The sequence below is a fragment of the Alosa pseudoharengus genome, unplaced genomic scaffold, assembly GCF_046254945.1.
Source record: "Alosa pseudoharengus isolate Yale_2024_CS ecotype anadromous, Long Island Sound unplaced genomic scaffold, YU_APseudo_1.1 YU_APseudo_1.1_scf_14, whole genome shotgun sequence".
NCBI lineage: Eukaryota > Metazoa > Chordata > Actinopteri > Clupeiformes > Clupeidae > Alosa > Alosa pseudoharengus.
In genome coordinates, this window is record NW_027468609.1 from 26,365,408 (window position 1) to 26,385,676 (window position 20,269).

At 44.0% G+C, this 20,269-nt stretch overlaps 1 protein-coding gene across 1 annotated transcript in view; it reads left to right on the top strand.

The window, feature by feature from the left end:
- cdc42se2 (CDC42 small effector 2) overlaps positions 1-20,269 on the top strand; it is a 30,967-nt gene that overhangs the window by 6,500 nt on the left and 4,198 nt on the right. The window contains exon 2 of the mRNA XM_076284381.1: positions 12,409-12,813. Within this exon, the coding sequence (XP_076140496.1) occupies positions 12,760-12,813 (54 nt within the window). The 5' untranslated portion in view covers positions 12,409-12,759. The remainder of the gene's footprint in view (positions 1-12,408; positions 12,814-20,269) is intronic.

Here is a 20,269-nt window from a genome sequence, read left to right on the forward strand (position 1 = left end):
TAATGAAAAGGCCAAGAAGAGTAATTCAGGGAGGTCGGCCTCTGGCAGCTTGTTTTCTCAAATCTCAAAGTCCCCAACCTCCTTAGCTTACCGACAGCAACTCTGATGGCCTCTCTAGTTTGGTGTTGTTCCACGGACACCTCCCACTGAAGTGCAGGTTCTCTATTATGGGAGCAAATAAAATGGCCTTGAGAGGCCATGTATACAGTCATAGCCTAGACTTAAAAAAAATTATGAGTCTGATGCACCTTTAGAAAACAAGATAACGTGACTGGAAGCTGTCGATCTGCATCTGCCAACTACAGAGAGAGAACATAAAACTCGTTCATAAACAAATACAATGGGTCAGTCTTATAATAAGGTAATACAACAATAATAACTATGAAACTGTATTTTCTATGGCTTGCAGTACAAAACGCTTGACCATTTACAACATTAGCTGTGTTGCTTACATGAATTTTGCAATCGGACCTTTTCCATAATGCAAAATCATGTGTTTATTGATGCATTTCTTTTATATGGTGACTTTTCTTGTCAAGGACATAGTAAGTAGGTCACCTGGTTGAACAAGCTGGGTGGAATGTTTGACAGACTTTGTTGTTCTTGTTTGATCAACTCACACACACCCTTCATATGTGTTCAAACACACTTGACCTTACTGTTGTTGTGTGTGTGTGTAGACCTGAAAACTGTGGCAGAGACCATGGCCTGATCCACCATGGTGCTACATTATAAAACATTAAAAGAGTTGTTTGTGTCTTGCCTGCATTGGATCTCCACAGCCCAAAGCATTCCTTATGTGCTGGAGACATCAGATAAACCCCTCCTTGAAAGCCCCCAAGTGTGTGTGTGTGTGTGTGTGTGTGTGTGTGTGTGTGTGTCTATTGGTATGTGTTGTGCTCCAGCCCAGCTGATGCCACTCCCTTAGCTCAGGTCAGTGAGTGCTGACCTGGGCATTCCTGCCGTTTCCCCCCTGTGTCACAGACAGACCCTCATGTCAGGCCAGGCCAGCAGGGTACAGTCACACTGCAGATGGGCCTCACAGCGCAGTGTGTGTGTGTGAGAGAGAGAGAGAGAGAAGAGAGAGAGAGAGAGACAGAGAGAGAGACATAGAGAGAGACAGAGAGACAGTGGCAGTGTGTGTGACTGTATGAACTATTTATAGTTTTCTGTTTGAGCCATACCCACAGGTCCCAGAGATCATCCTGAATATGTGCAAAAAATTTGATAGATCATGTTATCATAGATTAGATGTATCATGTTATCAAAGATCCACATAGATAGTATCTCAGTAGGGTGTGTACACTGTCAGTTTCATTTTCTGATAATCTCACAAAGCTTGTTCTCTCAGTAACTGTCATTGCAGAACATGTATTTTCCAGGAATGTAGATTGACTATGGAATGTGGATTCATGTATGGAGACCAGTCTAAAAAAAAATTGCAAGAAAGAAGCTCTAGGTAACTGCTCCAACTCTAAGAAACTGCTAAAATTCTCCAATGAAAGTACAGTGTCCTCCACATTTATTGACAACCCTGAGTAAAAAAAATCATGTTTTTGATGTTTCTGGTTTCTAAATAAAACCCCTAGAAAATAACAAAATAGCTTAATAAATATATATATTCAACTTTGTGAAGGCAATCAGAGTGCATATGAACTTTCAAGCAATATGATCCAAATGATCCAAAATCAATGCAATTAAGGTTTACTGAACACAAAATCAAGTTTCTGCCATGCTATTTTAGTTTCCTGATCTGAGCTTCATAGAAAATAAGTGAGATGAGCTTAAAAGGAGAACGCACAAGGGTGATCCAGTGATAAAGAGGAATGCTTTCAAATCTCCTACTTTGTATCCACCAACTTGTTTTTCCTCTTTGTTTTTATTGTGAAACTGAGGTAAACTTTGTTTACTCATCTTTCATACTCATAACAGTTCAACTTTACTTTAACTCATAAATGTGGAGGGTGATATTATTACCTCATACTTTTGTGTATGGTGATGCCAAGGTGAAGTCGTCATCAATCATGTTGTGATTGAAGCTACCAAATACGTTTGCAGCAAACATTTTGTTTTCCTTTAGTATTGGAGATATTTAAACATGTCAATAATTGTGGAAGTTCACCAGCCAGCATATCAGATAATTGAAATGTTAGCAAATGGGAACATTAAGAAAGTCCTTTAGATTAGGAGCTTTTGAAATAAGATAAGATTAAATGAAACCGCACAGTCAAAGGGGGCCCCCCCTAAACTTTTCCCTTTGTGAGTCAGCAACATATTAAACCATTTATAAGCCTATAAAGGACATTGTAGGACATTGTTCGTCTGAATTGTCTGCAGGGCCATTGTTAAAGTTCCTTGTAGCAGCTCTAGATGAAAGGGAAGTGACTAGAAAGTATCTTGCCATGATACAGAGAGGGTAGGTTCTTTCTGGAAACTATGACTTGCAAGTCTGAAATTGCACACCAAAGGCTATAAGGAAGGATGAAGAAGTCCTCACTGTAAGGGTCAGTACTACTGACTTTAACCCTGAAATGTCCCTGATGGTGACAACTGAAGAGCAGCAATGTTTCCTAACTGCCAACCAGGATAGCATACCATGCCCCAGTTAAGGTTATAGATGTATGCTGTGTTTGGAGAATGTTTTAAATGACACTCTCTCTGTTGGTTTCTAAGGTATGTTTGGGTGTTTAATCTGTGGATCTGGTCACAATGGGCGATGCAGTTGATGCTGTTTGGAGCTTTACGACTGCCTCATCCATCTTGTGATTCGGCTCACATAAAAGACAGGCTTGTTTTCAGGGGTGGTCGAGAAAAAAAAGCATGATGTCACTCTGGTTGCCCTGAGCAGTGTGCGAGAAGGAAAGGAATTTTAGGAAATGTGTCAGTGCTGTTCTCAACAGGGTCCTGCACAGAGGAAATAAAGTAGTGTCTGCTGTTGGGCCTACTGTAAGTGAGATCAGGTATATCCACAGACAAAGTGTCTTCTTTTATCTTCTTAGAAGTTATTTTACGATTCCAAGGAATATCAGAACCAGCAGTTTTCATGGCATTTTATGATTGACTCACAATATTAGCTTGCATATTGCATGCCCATTTTAATTATTTTGTGTAGTTTAGGCTAACACATGTACCTACACCAACACACACACACTCACAAACACACACACACACACACACTCCTCTCTCACTCTTTCTCTCTCTCCCACTCTCTCTCTCTCTGTCTCTCTCTCTCTCTCTCTCCTCACTCTCACGCATGGATCAGATGCTGTGACTCACTAACAGCCATCTTAAATCACATTACATTGTTTGGGGGGCGGGTGGGGGCGTCAGATGTAAAACATCTTCTGTCTCACTGGCCTCTAAGGTAGTGCTGCTGAGGTCTCCATGACATGCCAAGATGCTGTCACTTATTTCACAGGCAATTGCATCCTCATCCTTTTTAAAGGGGAAGGACGGTCATGACTCATGAGTCACCAGTCCTGACACAGACTGATGGCAGTGGCCTCTGTAAGTATCCCTCAGAGTGAGAGACAAAGATATGAAATTTTTCCTGAAAACACCACCCCACCAAAATCCCGGTCAGTTATCCATATCAGTGGCAACCCCATCATTTCTTTATTTGGTCATTTGATATGACACATGTTGACTCCATACATAGTTAATCACATTTGTTTGTCAAGGGGCTTGGGATTTGCATGCGTGTTATAAATGACGCCGGTGACTTACGTAATGGCTTAAAGGGATATGCGCGCAGCCACGTTGCACATGTGGCGTGCAGTACACAGTGTTCTGGCGCAAATGGCGCCAGAACAAAGCCAAACGTGCATTACTTGACAGCAGATGTGCATTAGTCCGTTTGAATGTTTTGTAGTGAAAACCTGATACATTTTTCCCCCCCTACTTGTAATCTGTAGGGGCTTACCCAAAAGTATGGGGTAAACCCCTACAAATTGTCACTGGGGGGTTGACGTGAAGGCCTAGAGGTCAACAGCTTTCTGTGCATGTGTGTGTGTGTCCCTAATGAGGACTCAATTAAATCTGGTTTTGTTTTGACGAACAACTGTTAAATCCGTTTGCGTTTTTGACGAGCTCGTTGCGTGGCCCGGGTCTCTTCTTGTAAGTGATCAGTGGATTAGCATGTGGATACAGCGGGATTGATTGGCTGGTCAAGCAGAACAAAGAGGCATTACGGACCAGCTACTCAAGGTTAACCACAAACACCACAAAAGTGAAGAGTGCTGGATTAAGAAAGCAAGGGGGCGAGAGGGGGAAAGACTCTCAGGACCAGGGTCATGGATAGTGTCAGACCGAGAGAGAGAGAGAGAGAGAGAGAGAGAGAGAGAGAGAGAGAGAGAGAGAGAGACTGAAAAAGGAAGGGAAATGGATTCTTTAAAAAAAAAAAAAGTGTGGAGAGGATGAACAGGGGGTACGTTGGTCTTGGCAAGACCCAGGCAAAGGGAAGTGCAAAAGGGGGCCATTCAGACCCTGTGTGCAGATGGCCAGGCTAACTGTTTTCAGTAGGGTATAGTGGAGGGCAGAGCTGTATAATCAGTACTGTACCACCCCGTCACTCCCCTCCACGCGGCAGGGATCGGACCTATTCAGACGGCCGACAGCTTCTGGCAACACCACAGATGTACCAGTCCGTCAATGGGTGTATAGAATGAAGGGATTATGGACACAAGGCAGTTCTGAAACAGTCTTTTATGTTGATGTGGAGTTCGGAGTCTGTTCCCATCTTCCGTTCTTGGTTGTGCGAACCTCATGGGAGATGAGAGAACTTGATGGTGGTTGCATGATGCTATATATGTTTTTATTTTTACACGTCTCTGCTTCAGCAAATGCAGGATTTCTTTTTCTCCAAGAAATCTGGTGCAGTCAGTAAACTTTTTAATTAAAGCAATGCAATTGTTACTCCTCCTAACACATCCGAGGCCAGAATCAACTTCACAGCTTCGGCAGTTATGTAAGAGTCACTTACAGTTCCTTTTTGCCATCTTGTAAAAGATTACTGAAGATTAAGAGCACCATATGGTCCACGTAAGCCCTGAACAGCAAATTTGTTCATCTGACCTGCAAAAAGTGCTGCCTTGGCAACTCGGATCTCACAGAATACAAAGAGGACCTTTCTTGGAGCATCTATTGTGAAGTTGTTTTTCAATGCATTTGTTTATGCAAATATCCCACATGAGTGGTTTAAAAATGAATTAGTCTTCGGGCTCAATAATTGTTTGTTGGCAATCAGTCCTGTGTGTCCAAACTCAATGCGCTGTTTGTTGCACCATTGTACTGTTTAATGTATTCTCTTTGTCTGTGAACTTGGTAAAGAGTTAACACATTGGTTACCACAAGGGGAAAATAAAGAATGTGTTAACTATTTACAAGTTCAGAAGAGATCACGTTAAAGTAATGGACTGCACAACGTGCGTATTGAGTTTTAGAAACAGGCTGATTGCAAAACAATTTTGATGATGTGAGTTAATTCCAATGTTTATAACAATACAAGTGGTATTAAATGGTTCATACAGTGTTGATAAGTGTACATATTGTGAATGTGGATAATATAGTTTGCTTTTTAAATGTTAAAAGTTGCAATTGGTGAATAAACTCTTTTGAGAGGTGGATAAACTTTAATAAGAGGTGGATAAACTCTATTTTGAGGTGGGTAAACTGCATTTACTTGTGTTTAGCCTCCACTACATCACTAGTTACCACAAGATCTTTTGTTAAATGGCTTGGGTGAATCAAGCAAGCGCTCTTGCTTTAAAAACATTTCCACTCCCTGGACACTTGACATTCCAGAAGCAGAAATGTTGTTTACTGACCAGGCACAAGCCGTGTAGGAATTGAAATCACATTTTCATAACAACAGTCGCTTCATCAAAATTGGGTTTACTGTAGGAATGTTGTTGTTCCACCAAGTCAGTCACATTTTAAGGACAATTAAACATCAGGGCATTTATCGGACTTGGCCTGAGGCAGACCACACCACACAATATCAGTGAAGTTGTATTATGCTTCTTGTTGTTACATGTTAGCATGCTTATGTTTAGCCTTAGCTTTTTACATACTCCTGTTGTGAACCCCACCTGCCGTTAACTCCAGCCGACGTTTGCCAAAACATAGATTTTCTGATCAATTAGCTCATAATTAACTAAAGATCTTGCCTGCCATTAGATGAGGAGATCATGCTCAAAGCATTTTGGGAGTATTTATGGCTTGTCAAAGAGTTATTTTATCTCGAACTGAGTTAGCCCACAAATGGTCCATTTTGGTACAGAAATGACAAGCAAGGTAACATGATATTTGTAATAAAGATGTTAGGCTTATCAGTGAGGTCAGATTTCTCTCATTTTGACTGCTTCGTAGTGTGTTGCTCATTAGCACCTTGTGGTATTTCCATTTGGTCTGTCCAGCCATAGCAGACTGGCTGCATTGTGAGGATTTCCCTGACTTTGCAAGTGCTCCCTCTGTGGTTAGATTCTCTCAGTCTCAAAACACAGCTGCTACAATGCGGTGGGTTACCATTGGTATGGTAACAATGACTTTTTCAGTGTGTGTATGTGGAGTGGGTCATGGTGTGAGTGGGGGGGTTGGCTGGTGATGTCCCAGAAGAAGTCCTTGATAACTGATTGGCTGGGCTGTTGCTGCCTTGGTAACAGCGCTTCTGGAGGAGGTATTGAAGCCCTATGTTGAACAAGTCGAGTAGTGTCCCACTGAAGCACTTTAATAAATAGTTTTGGCAAAGCTATTCTTTTTCAGTGGAACAAATGATTTGTCCTTTCAGCTCTTACACTTTTTGCTGAAATTGCATTAAAGCCTTTCAAGTTGTAGTGTGCTCGGTCAGGACTTTGGTAAGATACTTCTTCCATATTCCACTTCAGTAGTGATCCATTTAAGTGCAAGGCATATTACAAGGGGGCAACTGTGAGTAGTTTGGACATTAACCATAACATCAAAGCTCAATGCTCTTATGTGATCCTGTGGATTAGAACTTGTTTTTATTTGATTTTATGAGGAGTGGGTTGGGCTGATGTTTCCTCAAAATTCAGCCTAATCAAGAGAATTTCAAGAGTTACTCCCCGCCTTGAAAACTTACGTAAGACGCACTCCGATTTGAGTGGTTTGCTTACGTAAAGCCTCCATGTGACCTCACTAAGGTCTTGGGGAGGGGAGGGGGGTCTGTGAGCTGTGCTGTGTGGAAGGAGGTGGTGGGAGGGGGGTGGGGGGGTTAGAGAGAGCAGGCGGGTGGGTGGGTGGGTGGGTGGATGGGTACCTTGGGAGCCTGCACAAGCTCGGTGACAGGGGGAGTGACTGAGTGAAATACCGCTTGCCCGCTGATCCGTAACTGAGTGGGGGACAAAGGCCTCCTGGAGCGAGGAACGCACACACACGGTCCCCTTGCTCCTCGGACCCTTTCACACTGCCACAAAATCTGGAGCTTTGACAACCTGCTATCTCCACACTGCGTTACCAGACCAGCCAAGATGTGTGCTCGGCTCGATTTGGTGGTAATATTTGTTTTCTTCATCCTTCCTTTTTCTTCTCTTCTCTGAGGGTATGAGCGTTTGTGTAGGCTGTGTGCTGGTGTTTGTAAATGCGCATTTGCTTTTAGGCTCCTAATTGAACTTGAAGTGAGAGCAAACCAAGTGGTAGCTAGCTATGCCTGCTTGAGTTCTCTTCATGTGGATAGCATTGGGTGACTCATTTCTGTGGCTGGTACACAGTGTTGTCTTAAGGGTTCAGGGAAGTGCACAGAAACAATGCCTGGAGCGTTACCTCGATATGATGCTCTATCCCTTGCTTTTTTTCCCTTCTCATTTTCCCCAAAGGCTAGTACTACAATGTGAGTTAGCCTTAAGAGGTTAGGGGCTTTGTGAGTCTCTGCTGCCTGTCTCTCTCTCTCTCTCTCTCTCTCTCTCTCTCTCTCTCTCTCTCTCTCTCTCTCTCTCTCTCTCTCTTTCTCTCTCAGGCAGAACTCGTTTTCAGACTCTCTGGTCTGGAAAATCTTCCTTTCACCAGCCTGCTACTCTTTATGGTTCACCACTAATGCAGCCTCCCCTGTGTGAGTGGACCCAGTGCATCCGTGCTTGCATGCCACTCTTCCCTTGGTCTCCATAGAGGGGAAAAGGAAATGCTGTTTTGTGCCGCCGTGGTCATAGGGTAGTAGGCTATTGGTCAGCCATTCAAGACAGAGGGATGAACTCTCTTTTGCCCCTTTAGATCCCTAAGGGGTAATGAATGCATTCTTGTGGGTCCTTTGTGTGCTGATGAAGTGAAGATCAATGTGCCTCCAAGATGAATGCTAAAAATAATGGGCTTTCTCTATACATTCTTTAGCAATAGTTCAGACATCTGGACACGGGTTATTTTCGGTCACGAAGAATACTAAATGTCAATGGCGTATCCCTCAGACAGAAAGAAAAGAATTGGCATAGGCCTATATCAGGCCTAATAGAGTCATAGACCAGTTTTGCTTAGGTTCTGAGGTTCTGTGCTGCTTTTGTTGGCGTCTGCTTTTAGCACAACCAACTGTTGCTGGAGAGGGTAAGGGGTCTCACCCAACCGACCCAGAACCTCCTGTTAAGGCCGTCCAACAAGGCCAGCGTCTTAAACTAAGGCAGCCTTGTGCTAAGCAGCCCTCAAAATAGATGAAAAAAGTGGCACAGAAAGACTGCACAGAGCACCACGGATGGAGAAATCAAAAGCGCCGGAAATGCGCTCTGCGCTCTCCACTCTAATTTTAGCGGAGGAGAGCAGAGCACAGGGAGCATCTCTGTTCAAAATGCAATCTCATCTCCATCCATGTTTGGGCCATGTGTGTGTGTGTGTGTGTGTGTGTGTGTGTGTGAACCTGGCAGGCAGCTCCCTATTGCTGTCTGTTCTCAGCCAAGATTTCTCCGTGGAGAGCAGCCTGCCTTCATTGTCCTCCCTCAGACTGACGCTTCTGGTGCCCCACAGAGATGAATGAATGATTTGTGTAGATGGTCACAAATGAGTCCCCGCCATTCACTGGTTTCTTAATGTTTGCTTTATTTGGTAGGATCTAGGCAGGAGAGGCTGTGGGTCAGATTGCTGCCTTTTTGATCATTGCAGATTTGGGCCGTTCGGTAGTTCATTTAAAGGAGAATTCCGGTGTGATATTGACCTAAAGTGTGTTGAAACATGATACCGAGTGTGAACGTATGTCTCATAGCCCATCTCGGCTTGTCCCCTGCACTCCAAAATCTGGCGCTAGTTAGCCGAAGCTAACAATGGTGGTGCTCCGGCATCGGCCTAGCCATACAAATAAATCACTGTTTTACACCATTTACGAGGCTCAATGTATCTCCACACTTCATTGGTAGACTTCCGAGGGCCCTGACATTTAAAACGAGACATTGACAACTTTGAAAAAGCACTGGTAGTTTACTTACAAGACGATTTATACAGACAGGTCCTTCACGAAGTTTAGCGTTTGCAGCCATCTTGAATTTAGTCACGATAAGTCGAGCGACAAGTAAGAATGAACAGGTATGATAAGGGATCAGATTCCAAAAATAATTCTGTGGAAATGCATGGATTCCAGTTTCTTCCAGTAGCAGCAACTGGAATCCATGCATTTCCACTGAATTATTTTTGGAATCTGATCCCTTATCATACCTGTTCATTCTTACTCGTTGCTCGACTTATCGTGACTAAATTCAAGATGGCTGCAAACGCTAAACTTCGTGAAGGACCTGTCTGTATAAATCGTCTTGTAAGTAAACTACCAGTGCTTTTTCAAAGTTGTCAATGTCTCGTTTTAAATGTCAGGGCCCTCGGAAGTCTACCAATGAAGTGTGGAGATACATTGAGCCTCGTAAATGGTGTAAAACAGTGATTTATTTGTATGGCTAGGCCGATGCCGGAGCACCACCATTGTTAGCTTCGGCTAACTAGCGCCAGATTTTGGAGTGCAGGGGACAAGCCGAGATGGGCTATGAGACATACGTTCACACTCGGTATCATGTTTCAACACACTTTAGGTCAATATCACACTGGAATTCTCCTTTAATTCCCACAAGTTGTGTTCTTTTTAGATTCTCTCCTGTTGCAATGTTTTGGTCTTTATTAAATCTGGCTGACCCCATAGATGCTGAAGCAATTCCTGTTGACTTTTCTCATTTACTTTCTGCAGTATCACATGATCAGAGATGAAAGATTATTTATGCCTTGTCTCTTCAATTCACAGAAAAGCCTCCATATACGGTCTCCACACGAGCATCATATAGCTTCTCGCATACAATCCCATGCCCTTTTCTCAAACCATGGGTCCAGCAGCTGGATATAGCACCCACTTTTAATGCAGCAGGTGCTCCTTGCACCTGGACCTTTTTAAGGACTTCTTGGGATTTATGAATGGACGCCTATTAGGGAAACACGGTTCACTCCCAGCGTTGGCGTGAAGTGGAAAGGCCTCGCATGAAGTGGCTTTCTTATGGCAGAAAAGTGCTTTTCAGAGTTTTTAACAGCCCTTGGCTTGGTCTTTCTCCACTAATGGTTCCCACAGATTTCCACAGGGCTTACTAAGGGTTGGGGCTGTTTTGTCTCTGGATGGGGCAGGGTAGGTCCTGCGTGAGGCTGCTCTTTTTCCCCCAGGTGTGGGTGTGTTCCCGCTATAGCGAGATGCTCAGCTGGGAGGGGTCAGTGTTGTCTCTTCTTTAAGTCCCCAGCATTCATTTTTAGCGGGTCGTAAAGAAACACTATATGTCGGCTCAAATTACTTTTTGCCTGAAGAAGACCCAGCAGGGTCGAAACGTTGCATTAAATATTGGGAGTCAAAAGCAGTGTTGCGGACATTATCTTTTTTCATTTGAGTATAGTTTCCTTTGTCCTGCACCTGCCAGAAGGTGGGATGTGCACACATTAACTGTTTGCTGGCTCAAATTACTTCCCGTCTTGCTGTATGTTTCTTTTTATAGGATGTAAAAAGTACTGATTAGGAGAAAGACGAGAACAGACTATTGTGCGTTAGGTACAAGCACATTTTCATGTGGTTTTCAACTCCTGAGTTGTGAAATTGGCATAAACACCCGATTTTTCTGCTTGTCTGGAAGCATCCTTCTATTATTGTTATCCTCAACCAGAGAGTTCACAGAGGCTAAAGCACGAGTCACTAAACCATTTTGGTGATGGACAAGTAAAAAAAATACTTTAGATGAGAAAAGGACTGAAGATGCATATTTACTCACTGATATATTAAGAGGTGATTCAGATCTGATTTAGATCAGTTATTCTTTCCAGTTGTTTTTCTTTGATCCCATCCAGTAAGAGTGTTTCAGTTGGGCCTCAGTAAGGCCTTCTACTACCACTTCAGCTACAGAAACAAGTCAATGTTGTTTTTACTTCAATAAAAATGTGTACGCTATGGGCTGTATTGCAGGCCAGTATAAAGTATGTTAAATGTTTAAATGCCCTTACTCACACTTGTACCACATGTAGGCTTAACACGTTATATTCTGGAAATCTTCAGACATAACTTTGATACTATGTAATGTGCAAAAGAACTATAAAAGAGACAATAAAATTGGTTCTTGATTGTACCAGCATGTAGGCCTATGCATTTTTTTGGCGGGATCCCCCAAAGGCAGCCAGGTTGGTCTCCTCAGAGCGGAGCTATAAATTATCTTTAATTGCAGTGGGGGGAGAGACATCAACGCCTGCCTAATTAATAACCTCTCACAATGGGAGTTATAGCCACCCCCTCGCTAATTAGCGCCAGTTGTGTTAAACGCTAATAAACAGCAGTTGCCCGCAGGAGTCAAGTGCTCCCAGAGTACACCCCCTTTAGTCCATGGAGCATCGTCTAACTGTATGATCTCATCCATCTTCTATCGCCCTTTACTTTCCATTACCGTTTTTTGTCATGAGAGACACATGGCAATCAAGGGCCATTAAGAGATTCTCTTTGTAGCATTTAAACGTGGGGATAATTGTTATTTGGAAGGATGTTATTGCAAGGATTATATGTATCCTAAGAGTTTAAAAGCACTTTGGTTCCAGGTGTAAGTATATAGGCTGTACTGGAATGTTGTTGGCAACACTGTAATTCTTGAAGTGGTTTTATATTAAGGGATTAGGGGAAATGACTAGTGGGAGTGTGTGTGAGTGAGAAGAATGATGTCCTGGCTGTGTCATCATCTGGGTTTCTTGATGAGGTATTCACATTTACAAGAAGAGCTGCTTAAGCCTGACCTGTGATGTGGTTTTAATAATGAGCCCCTTTCAGAACATGTGTGTATGTGTGTCTGTATGTGTCTGTTTGGGTCTGTTTGGCTATGTATTTATTGTGTATGTATGGGTGTGCACCTATGAGTGAAGTAAAGTGAAGTCTTCTAAAGCAAAACCTGCTAAAGCATGTACTCACGATCGTCTCCTCCATTCCAGGTCTGACCGACTGACTGCCCTTTGGACTAAACGACTGTCCAGCGCTGCCCCCCCCCCCCCCCACTTGGATCTCTGCCCTTGCTTCATCCCGTCCGCCCCCTCCTCCTCCTCCTCCTCCTCCCCCCACCTTTGTCCGGGAGAACCGTCCAGCACATCGGCGGGTTCCAGCGGCCGCGCCACGCCAGCCTGCCTGCGCCCGCCCCCCGCCCCCCTTGGCTGGACCCACGGAGGGGCCTTCCCACGGGAACGCAGAGAGAGAGAGAGAGAGCGTCCGGTGCCACTGCCAGTCAATTCCTCAACATCCCCCCCGGGGACAAGTTTTGCACAGGAACACTTTAAGGACTGTTAGTCATGAGTGAATTCTGGTTGTGCTTCAACTGCTGTATCGCAGAACAGCCCCAGCCGGTAAGCAACCAGTGTTATCACTTGCCAGTGTTCTCTCTGCACTCATATGAGTTCCATGCAGGGGTAACATCAAATCGGTGGGATGTTTTCTGGCAGAAAGTCTTAAAGTCATTGGCCTTGTTACCTTGCATCATTGCATGTGGCTACTCTTGCATTGCTGTCACTATAAGGTTTAATCGTTTATTAATGAGACAGTATGCAACAATTATTGCACTTTATGAAACATGTACTTAGTTACTGGTACCTACTTCTGGTATCATCATGGTATGGTCATGTGATATACTATCACAACTAGCTACCTAAGCTATGCACTATGTTTTTCTGTTGTACTGATCGGACCACCCCGTAAAAATGCTAAAAAGCTTTCATAACAGCATCGCTTACAATATTCTCAAAAGACAGGAGTTGGCATGCAAGCTAGCTGTCTATCAGTGCCAGTTGTGTTGTTGTTGAGTGTTTGAGCAATACAACGTACAGCTGCTTTGATATAGAATGATGTTACATATACATGGTCACCAAAGGCACTGTTGGTGGTGAACAAGCTGCTGTGTGTTTAAAGGGTTCTTTACGTCAGAAAAACCTTTGTGAGGATGTTGAATCCCAGGAGATTTTCAGTTGAATTCTTCCATGAAAATCACAGAGGAGCCATGAGTCTACAAGACTGGAGTTGTCAGTTCTGAGAAATCCTGATGCTTTAGCCTGCAGACGCCTTCTAACGTCATCCCCACACTCTCCCCACGATTAGACAAGGGGGCCACACAAAGGCTATGTTTTATTAGGGACTGGGCTGTTTTAATCAAGGATTTTTTTAGGCGGTCTCTGTTTGTGCATGGGTAATTTTTTGTCTATTATCTCTGTGTGTAGTTGGGTGTATTTGTGGCCGAGCTCTTGTAGTGTTTTTGTTATTCTTGGCACCTTGTTTGGCTCAGAGCGGCGCGAGTGCTACCCTTTGGTACAAGCTTTTTGAATCATGGCCGCTCCCCGGAGACGGTTGCTGTCACAACACATTGGGCCCCAATTTGTCTCCGCTGTCTCTGTCGCCTCCACACAGATAACAAAAAAAAAAAAAAAAAAATCCAACAGGGCCCTAGCGCCATGTCTGCAGACAAGCCCTGTCTGAAAATAGCCTGAAATGGGTCCACTGATTAAATTCCGTCTCGTGAGAAAGATGGCTGCAGGATATTTTGTCTTCAGGAGGTCAAGAGGTGCCCCCCCCCCACCCCACCCCACCTCAAGTTCAAATGATCAGGTCGAAGTGATCTGCCAGGGTGTCTCCTGCGGTCTGCCACCCCCAACCCCACCCCACCTCCTCCTGTGACAGGCCCGTGTTGTACGTTGCACCACTGGGTTGAAAGAGGTGAGCTTTGCCTTCCTCAGCCTTATATGGCTGAAGCATGTGAAGAATCTGGAGTGTTTGTCAGCTCCCGTCATGGTGGACCTGAGTGATCTTGCGAAAGTTGGCCGGACCACGCCAAAAACCCTCAGGGAGCCCGGGGTCTCAGAGTTGGGATTCATTGGCTTACTCCGTTTTCCCATAGGCTAATCATTTGATAAGACAAAGCATTGTTGAATTTAGACAGCCTTTACTGTACATGACTCGGCCATGTACAGGCTGGATTGTGACCTGACCATTTTTTGCACATTTTGCATATGGCTGGACATGTCTTGAAGCCAATTCACACAAACAATGGAGTCTCACTGAGTGAGAATTAACTAGATTAACCAATTATGTGTTGTAATGTGTCTCTGTTGATTTGGTTCTCACCGGTCTCCATGTGGAGATTGTTATTATGTCTGGATTATTGACTGTCCATCTTGCTAAAAATCAGTGTCCATGACATGCATACTTTTATATAATCTAATTTTAGAGATGAGAGAGTGTACGGTGGGATTTGTCATTAAGCATTCTACACTCCGATAGAAGTAATATTGAAGAATATACTAGTGAATGTTCAAAAAGCTTGATGGTCCTTTGGGCCCCCACTGTTGACTTCAAGGCAGCGCTGCCACCGTCGACTTCAAGGCACCTAACCCTAACTAAAACTCTTAACCCTAACCCTAACCTAGCCCTAGTGCCTTCCAGGCAGCGCTGCCTTGAAGTCGACAGTGGGGGCTCAACAGACCATGTATCGTTCAAAAACTCAATGTATACTACTCTGAGAAAATCAGTAGGCTAGTATTTGCACTATGGCTGCAGATTCCCCTTGCTAGGAACTCTGTGTAATTTAAGAAGATGGGCGGTCAGGAAACTGGGTCGGAGATTCCCCTTGGGAGAAAACGTGAGGGCAGGCATGTCCTAGTTTAGACCAAATTGCCAGGGCTGTCACCACACTTTTGATTGGTGATGAATGAAACGCTAATGTGAATTACCATTGTAAGGTGCTCAAGTAACCTTCTGGAAAAAGGTGTCACATGACTTATTTGCCTTTCCCTCTCCCTCCCCATCTTCCTTTGTATTGTTTTCAAGGCTTTGCCATTCATATACTAGTCTCTGCAAGTTAGGTTTAGGTTCCTTAGTTCGTACAGTAAGGAGACAAGCTCACTATCTAGAAGTTGACAAGAAAATATGAAATATGCCAATAACATTTTATCACTGGAGGTTCTGTCAGTGTCTATGTCCCCGAAGGGGATTAGGGAAGTCTGGCATGCATGAAGAACAACTAATCGGCCCTAAAAGTCCAGGAGCTTGAATTAACTCATCTTCCAATATTTGCCCGAGCATGTTCTGAAATACTCTATTGTGAAAGACTGACTGAAAATGGGGTAGGTAAAAGCTCAGTGCTTACTGGGATAAGGCAGACAGATGCCACTGCTGACATAATTCAGAGAGAAGGCCTCTCATCTGAGCTAATTTTGACCCGAGGTCAAAGGACCCGAGGTTTCTAACATCAGGAAAAACAAAGAAAATTCACTGCTGTCTGACAGACCACACCAGAGAGGACCTGAGATGTGTTATTCTGTGTTTGTCAGTTAGAGGTTGTTCCTTCACTGAGTATTGTGATTTAAATATAGTGATACGTCTGGATATTTGTATGTTATGTCTACTTTGTGTTGTTTGTTTTCCTAGCAATGCAAGGACACAGGAGATTGTGGTTGAATTGGGATTACACAGGTGCAAGCAAGGAAACCATCTCACTGTTGTCATAAGTGATGTCATTCTTCTTCCAGCTGGAGAATTGTGTTACTTATTTTTTGCGCTATAATGAATCAGGCATGTTTTTTTAACCATGCTGTACACAATCTCTGAAAACTTAACTACACTAAATTATTAGTAAAATTCCTGCCATATTTGTGCTTTGACTGTGCTCTGAGCCAGATTGCATTTATTCATTTGTCTTTATAGTCAGGATTCTCTGGTCCTTTTTGCATGTGGTAATGCCTATTTCATTGTAGTCTGGACATTCTCTGAGGTGGCTTGCAGCAAAAAGCCCTGGATGTAATCTTAGACTTTTGTCAGCATGTCCTCTATGAGAGAGAGAGAGAGAGAGAGAGAGAGAGAGAGACTGCTCGTCTCTCCCCCCACCAAGAGAGCCAGAATGTAACAACCTCCCGCTGTCTGTGCAGTGCTGTCGCATTCGCAGGCCCATTTATGAAAGCACAGGGCGAGCCCGCGCAGGCCAGGGAGGAGCGAGAGCATGGGGGAGCACGGCGAAATGAAATTGCAATAATGAGCCACCGGAGCCTCGTTACTTTGATGCTCCCTGACAGATCAGGCAGGCCACATGACGCTACGCTAAAACCTTCACAAGGCACGCCCGGCACACACGGCCGTGGTGCGCACTAGAGTGCGTGTCCTCTCTGCCCGAGGGGGCCACTGCAGAGCAGAGGACGACACGTCCAACCAGACCGCAGTCACCCAAACTTGCTTATCGAGCAGTTCTCCTCTGAGGGGACGTTCTTGGAAGAGGAGCCTAGCCAGTTGAGTTGCTACAGTATTCGTGTTAAACCTAGCCGTAAGGCTCGGCTTAAGCAAAACTATCCGACTGAGGAAAAGCACTCTTGGGCTAATCACTTATTGCAATCTATTAATTAAACACTGAAACGCTCTATGCAAACTTGGACCTGTGCAAAATCTATTGACGGACATAACTCTTATACACTACAATATTGCTATTTTTTAATTTATGATGAAAAGTCCATCATAAAAGTATATTTATGGAGTACACTGGGGATCTGTAGTCAATGAGTATTTGGGCATATACTATCAGTGCTGCTGATTTTCTGGGTCCATTTGCCCCTCGACCTGACCTCTCCACACCACCTGCTATGAAATCGTTACAGCAGTTCGTGTCAGTCAGTCCCCACGGTTCAAACACAGTCCCCAGAGGGCCTGTGGATGAATTGGTTTCTCCCATAGACAGGAGGCAATCTCAAAGGCTATTTATTCTCAGAGTTAACACTTGCAGTCCTTTGCATTACGTGTGTGTGTGTGTGTGTGTGTGTGTGTGTGTGTGTGTGTGTGTGTGTGTGTGTGTGTGTGTGTGTGTGTGTGTGTGTGTGCGCGCGCGCGCGCCACACTCCTAGCCCTTTCCATTACATGTGCAAGTGAACATGTCCCCTCTGACTCCTTCAGATCAACTGGGACACACAGGCACTGGAATGGCAACACCAAGGTCATTGTTTCATCTCCCAAGAAAGCACAACTGCTGAAATCTAGACATTCCTTTCGATGTATTTGCACAGATGTCTGTCAGCTGCATAGCTTAATACAGGCTAAATCTTAATGCATGGTATTAAATGTAAAATTGGCCTTTGTATTTTTCCAGACATCTAGCTGTACAAGTGTAACCACTTGCACAGAGAACCCATCCATATACCATTTGAACTGTTTTGTCAGAGGGCCCTGCAAATGTCAACTGCCTTATTAAATAATTCATTTCTAAGCCTGTCGACCAGATGCAAAGGTTAATGGGCTATATTTGATATTAGGACCACAAGATGAATTTGCACTGTGCATTGAAGGACTGAGGAGCACTGGACAATTTAATGCCATGGTCTTGCTTGTTTTGTTTTTTACTCTAAGATCAAGATTCATGAACATTTTAAGGTGATCTGAAAAGATGCACAAAATGTTTGTTGACAAAAAATGTACGTGTTGCTAGTGCTGTATGTCAGGTGGCTCAACCTTAATGCTTTTAAAAAAAACTCTTCGGCTGTGTATCTTCAGTCTGTTCTCACATTTATTGTGGGAAGAACTGGTTCATGTTTTTTTTTTATGAGAACCCTCACAGTTAGCCTGGGTTTTCCCATGCTGCCTTGCACGCACGATTTTATTCACGCTGCTAGGCAGCCTGGATTCTATGGACTTCGTTTTCACCTCAACGAAGGAACCAATCACAGAACGGAGGAAGGGCAGCAAGACGATGACGACACACCGAAGCCGTTATGAGCTACGTACAGACGCATTTGATAGACATTCGTAGCACCCAATAAACGGCTCTGTGCATTCGTAAACCACGTTTCAAATACGAGAAAATGAATGTCTAGTTCCCAGACCCCATCTCAATGAGATGAGATCTGACGTTAGCCAGGCTACCTCACTGTAGGAACTTCCAATATTTTTCCATGATGCTTGTGTGAAATGAGTTTTATCATAATGAAGAACACTGGTATCTTAGAAAAAGGAAACCGTTGCGTCGACTCAAAGTGTTCCTTGTATGCGTGTGTTTGTGTGTGCCATGTCCTCATCTCTCATGATGATACCACATCAGCAGTAAAAACGTGCATTTTTCTTTTTCCCTACAAATAATCACAAACACTCTCTCTCTCAAATGCTCGCACGCACGCACGCGCGCACACACACACACACACACACTCACTACAGACTATAGTACAACAACACTACGCTGACATGCTCATCCAAAGCCCTAAAGCCCTCTCAGATGCCGTTGGTGTCCCACTAATATTCTGGGGGCTGTTTGGGTTGGCAGGACACCCAGTCTTCCTCCCTAGCTTCTAACCAAACCACCGTGTGGACGGGATGGCCGGAGGCCGTAGTTTCCATGCCTTGTTCTGCCGCTCCAGCTTCAGCTCCTTTGTGGCTCTCACACCGGGATTCCCTACTGGCCAGAAAGCTTTGCCCCGGCCTTGACCTCTCTCTGACCCCACACACACACACACACACACCATCTCCACCACCACTACACACATACACACACACACACACACAGACAGATGTGCACTGGTCCAGAGTGAGGCTTTGGCGTACGCTACACACACCAGGACCTCACAGTTGCAGTGCAACCAGGGGGGGCTCAGCAGGCGTCCAGTACATGAAGTCCTCACGTCCCTGACTAAAACAGGGATTTGGCAGACTTTTGTAAATCCTCTTTTATAGGGGAAAGAGGGCAGGGGGTGTATGGGGGAGGTGGTACCATTGTGGTCTGTGAGAATGTCTCTCTTTTTTTTTGCAGGGGATTTGGAATAGTCATTGTGTGAATTAAAAAGGGCCACTACTGTGCATTAATGGGATGCAGAGGGATGCAGAGAGAATGTTTCTTTTTTTTCCATACATTCCAGACTCTGGGACCTTTTTTTTCTTTTTGGCCGAGTACTTTCTTTTTCCAATGTGAGCTGTGTCTCAAGCTGAAGCACCTCTTATCTCATCACAGTTGTCATAGCAACAGGCTGTATTGGCTCTGACAGAATTACCTCAGCTCATGCAGAACCCTCCTTCCCTCCCCTTACCATCACTGAAGGCATTTTAAGCAGGCACCACAACCCTTGACTGATTCTTGGCTCAGTGTTGCATTCTAATCTTTTCTAGTGGTTGTGTTTGGGCTATTTTGTAAATAAATACACAGCACAGAAGTATCACATTGCTAACTAAGAAGTGCCTCCTCTTGTGCTCATTCAGTTTCATGTCATGCTCATGCGTTAAATCCCTCTGGCAGCCCCTAATTGTAGGGGGCACAGCTCATTTGTCCCATCGCTAAAGTCAAGTTTATTTATTTTTTGGCCAACGAGTGGAAAGGATTTGCTTACATTAGAGAGGCAGCAGGGGGTGCTTATTGTTGAGTGCACACACATCTCTTAATGGGGGCAGAACTTTCATCCAGTCTCATTACGTTCCCACCCAAAAAAACAACAATACCACTGTTGTGTACTGATTTTGTGTGCCCTGTGAATATTTGTTTTTTCTGTGTTTACTTTTGCATCTATTACTTCAATGACTACTCTATGCCTCAATCAATAATGCATTAGTGACATTTACATCACAGTAGGCTATAATACATCATACAAGGTTATGATTAGCCTTTGCCGTTTTAGTCGGTAAATATATTTTATTTAAGTGTTACGTAATGAGGCTTTGATAGAGGTAGAGGCAAGGTAGCAAGCAGCATGGTACGTTGAATCACAACATTGAATATTTAATGGCAAAATCTCTCAAGGCATGGTTTCATGTGCTGCTTGCATCAGAGGTATTTTTTTTCAGGATTTGGCAACAACCTTTGCC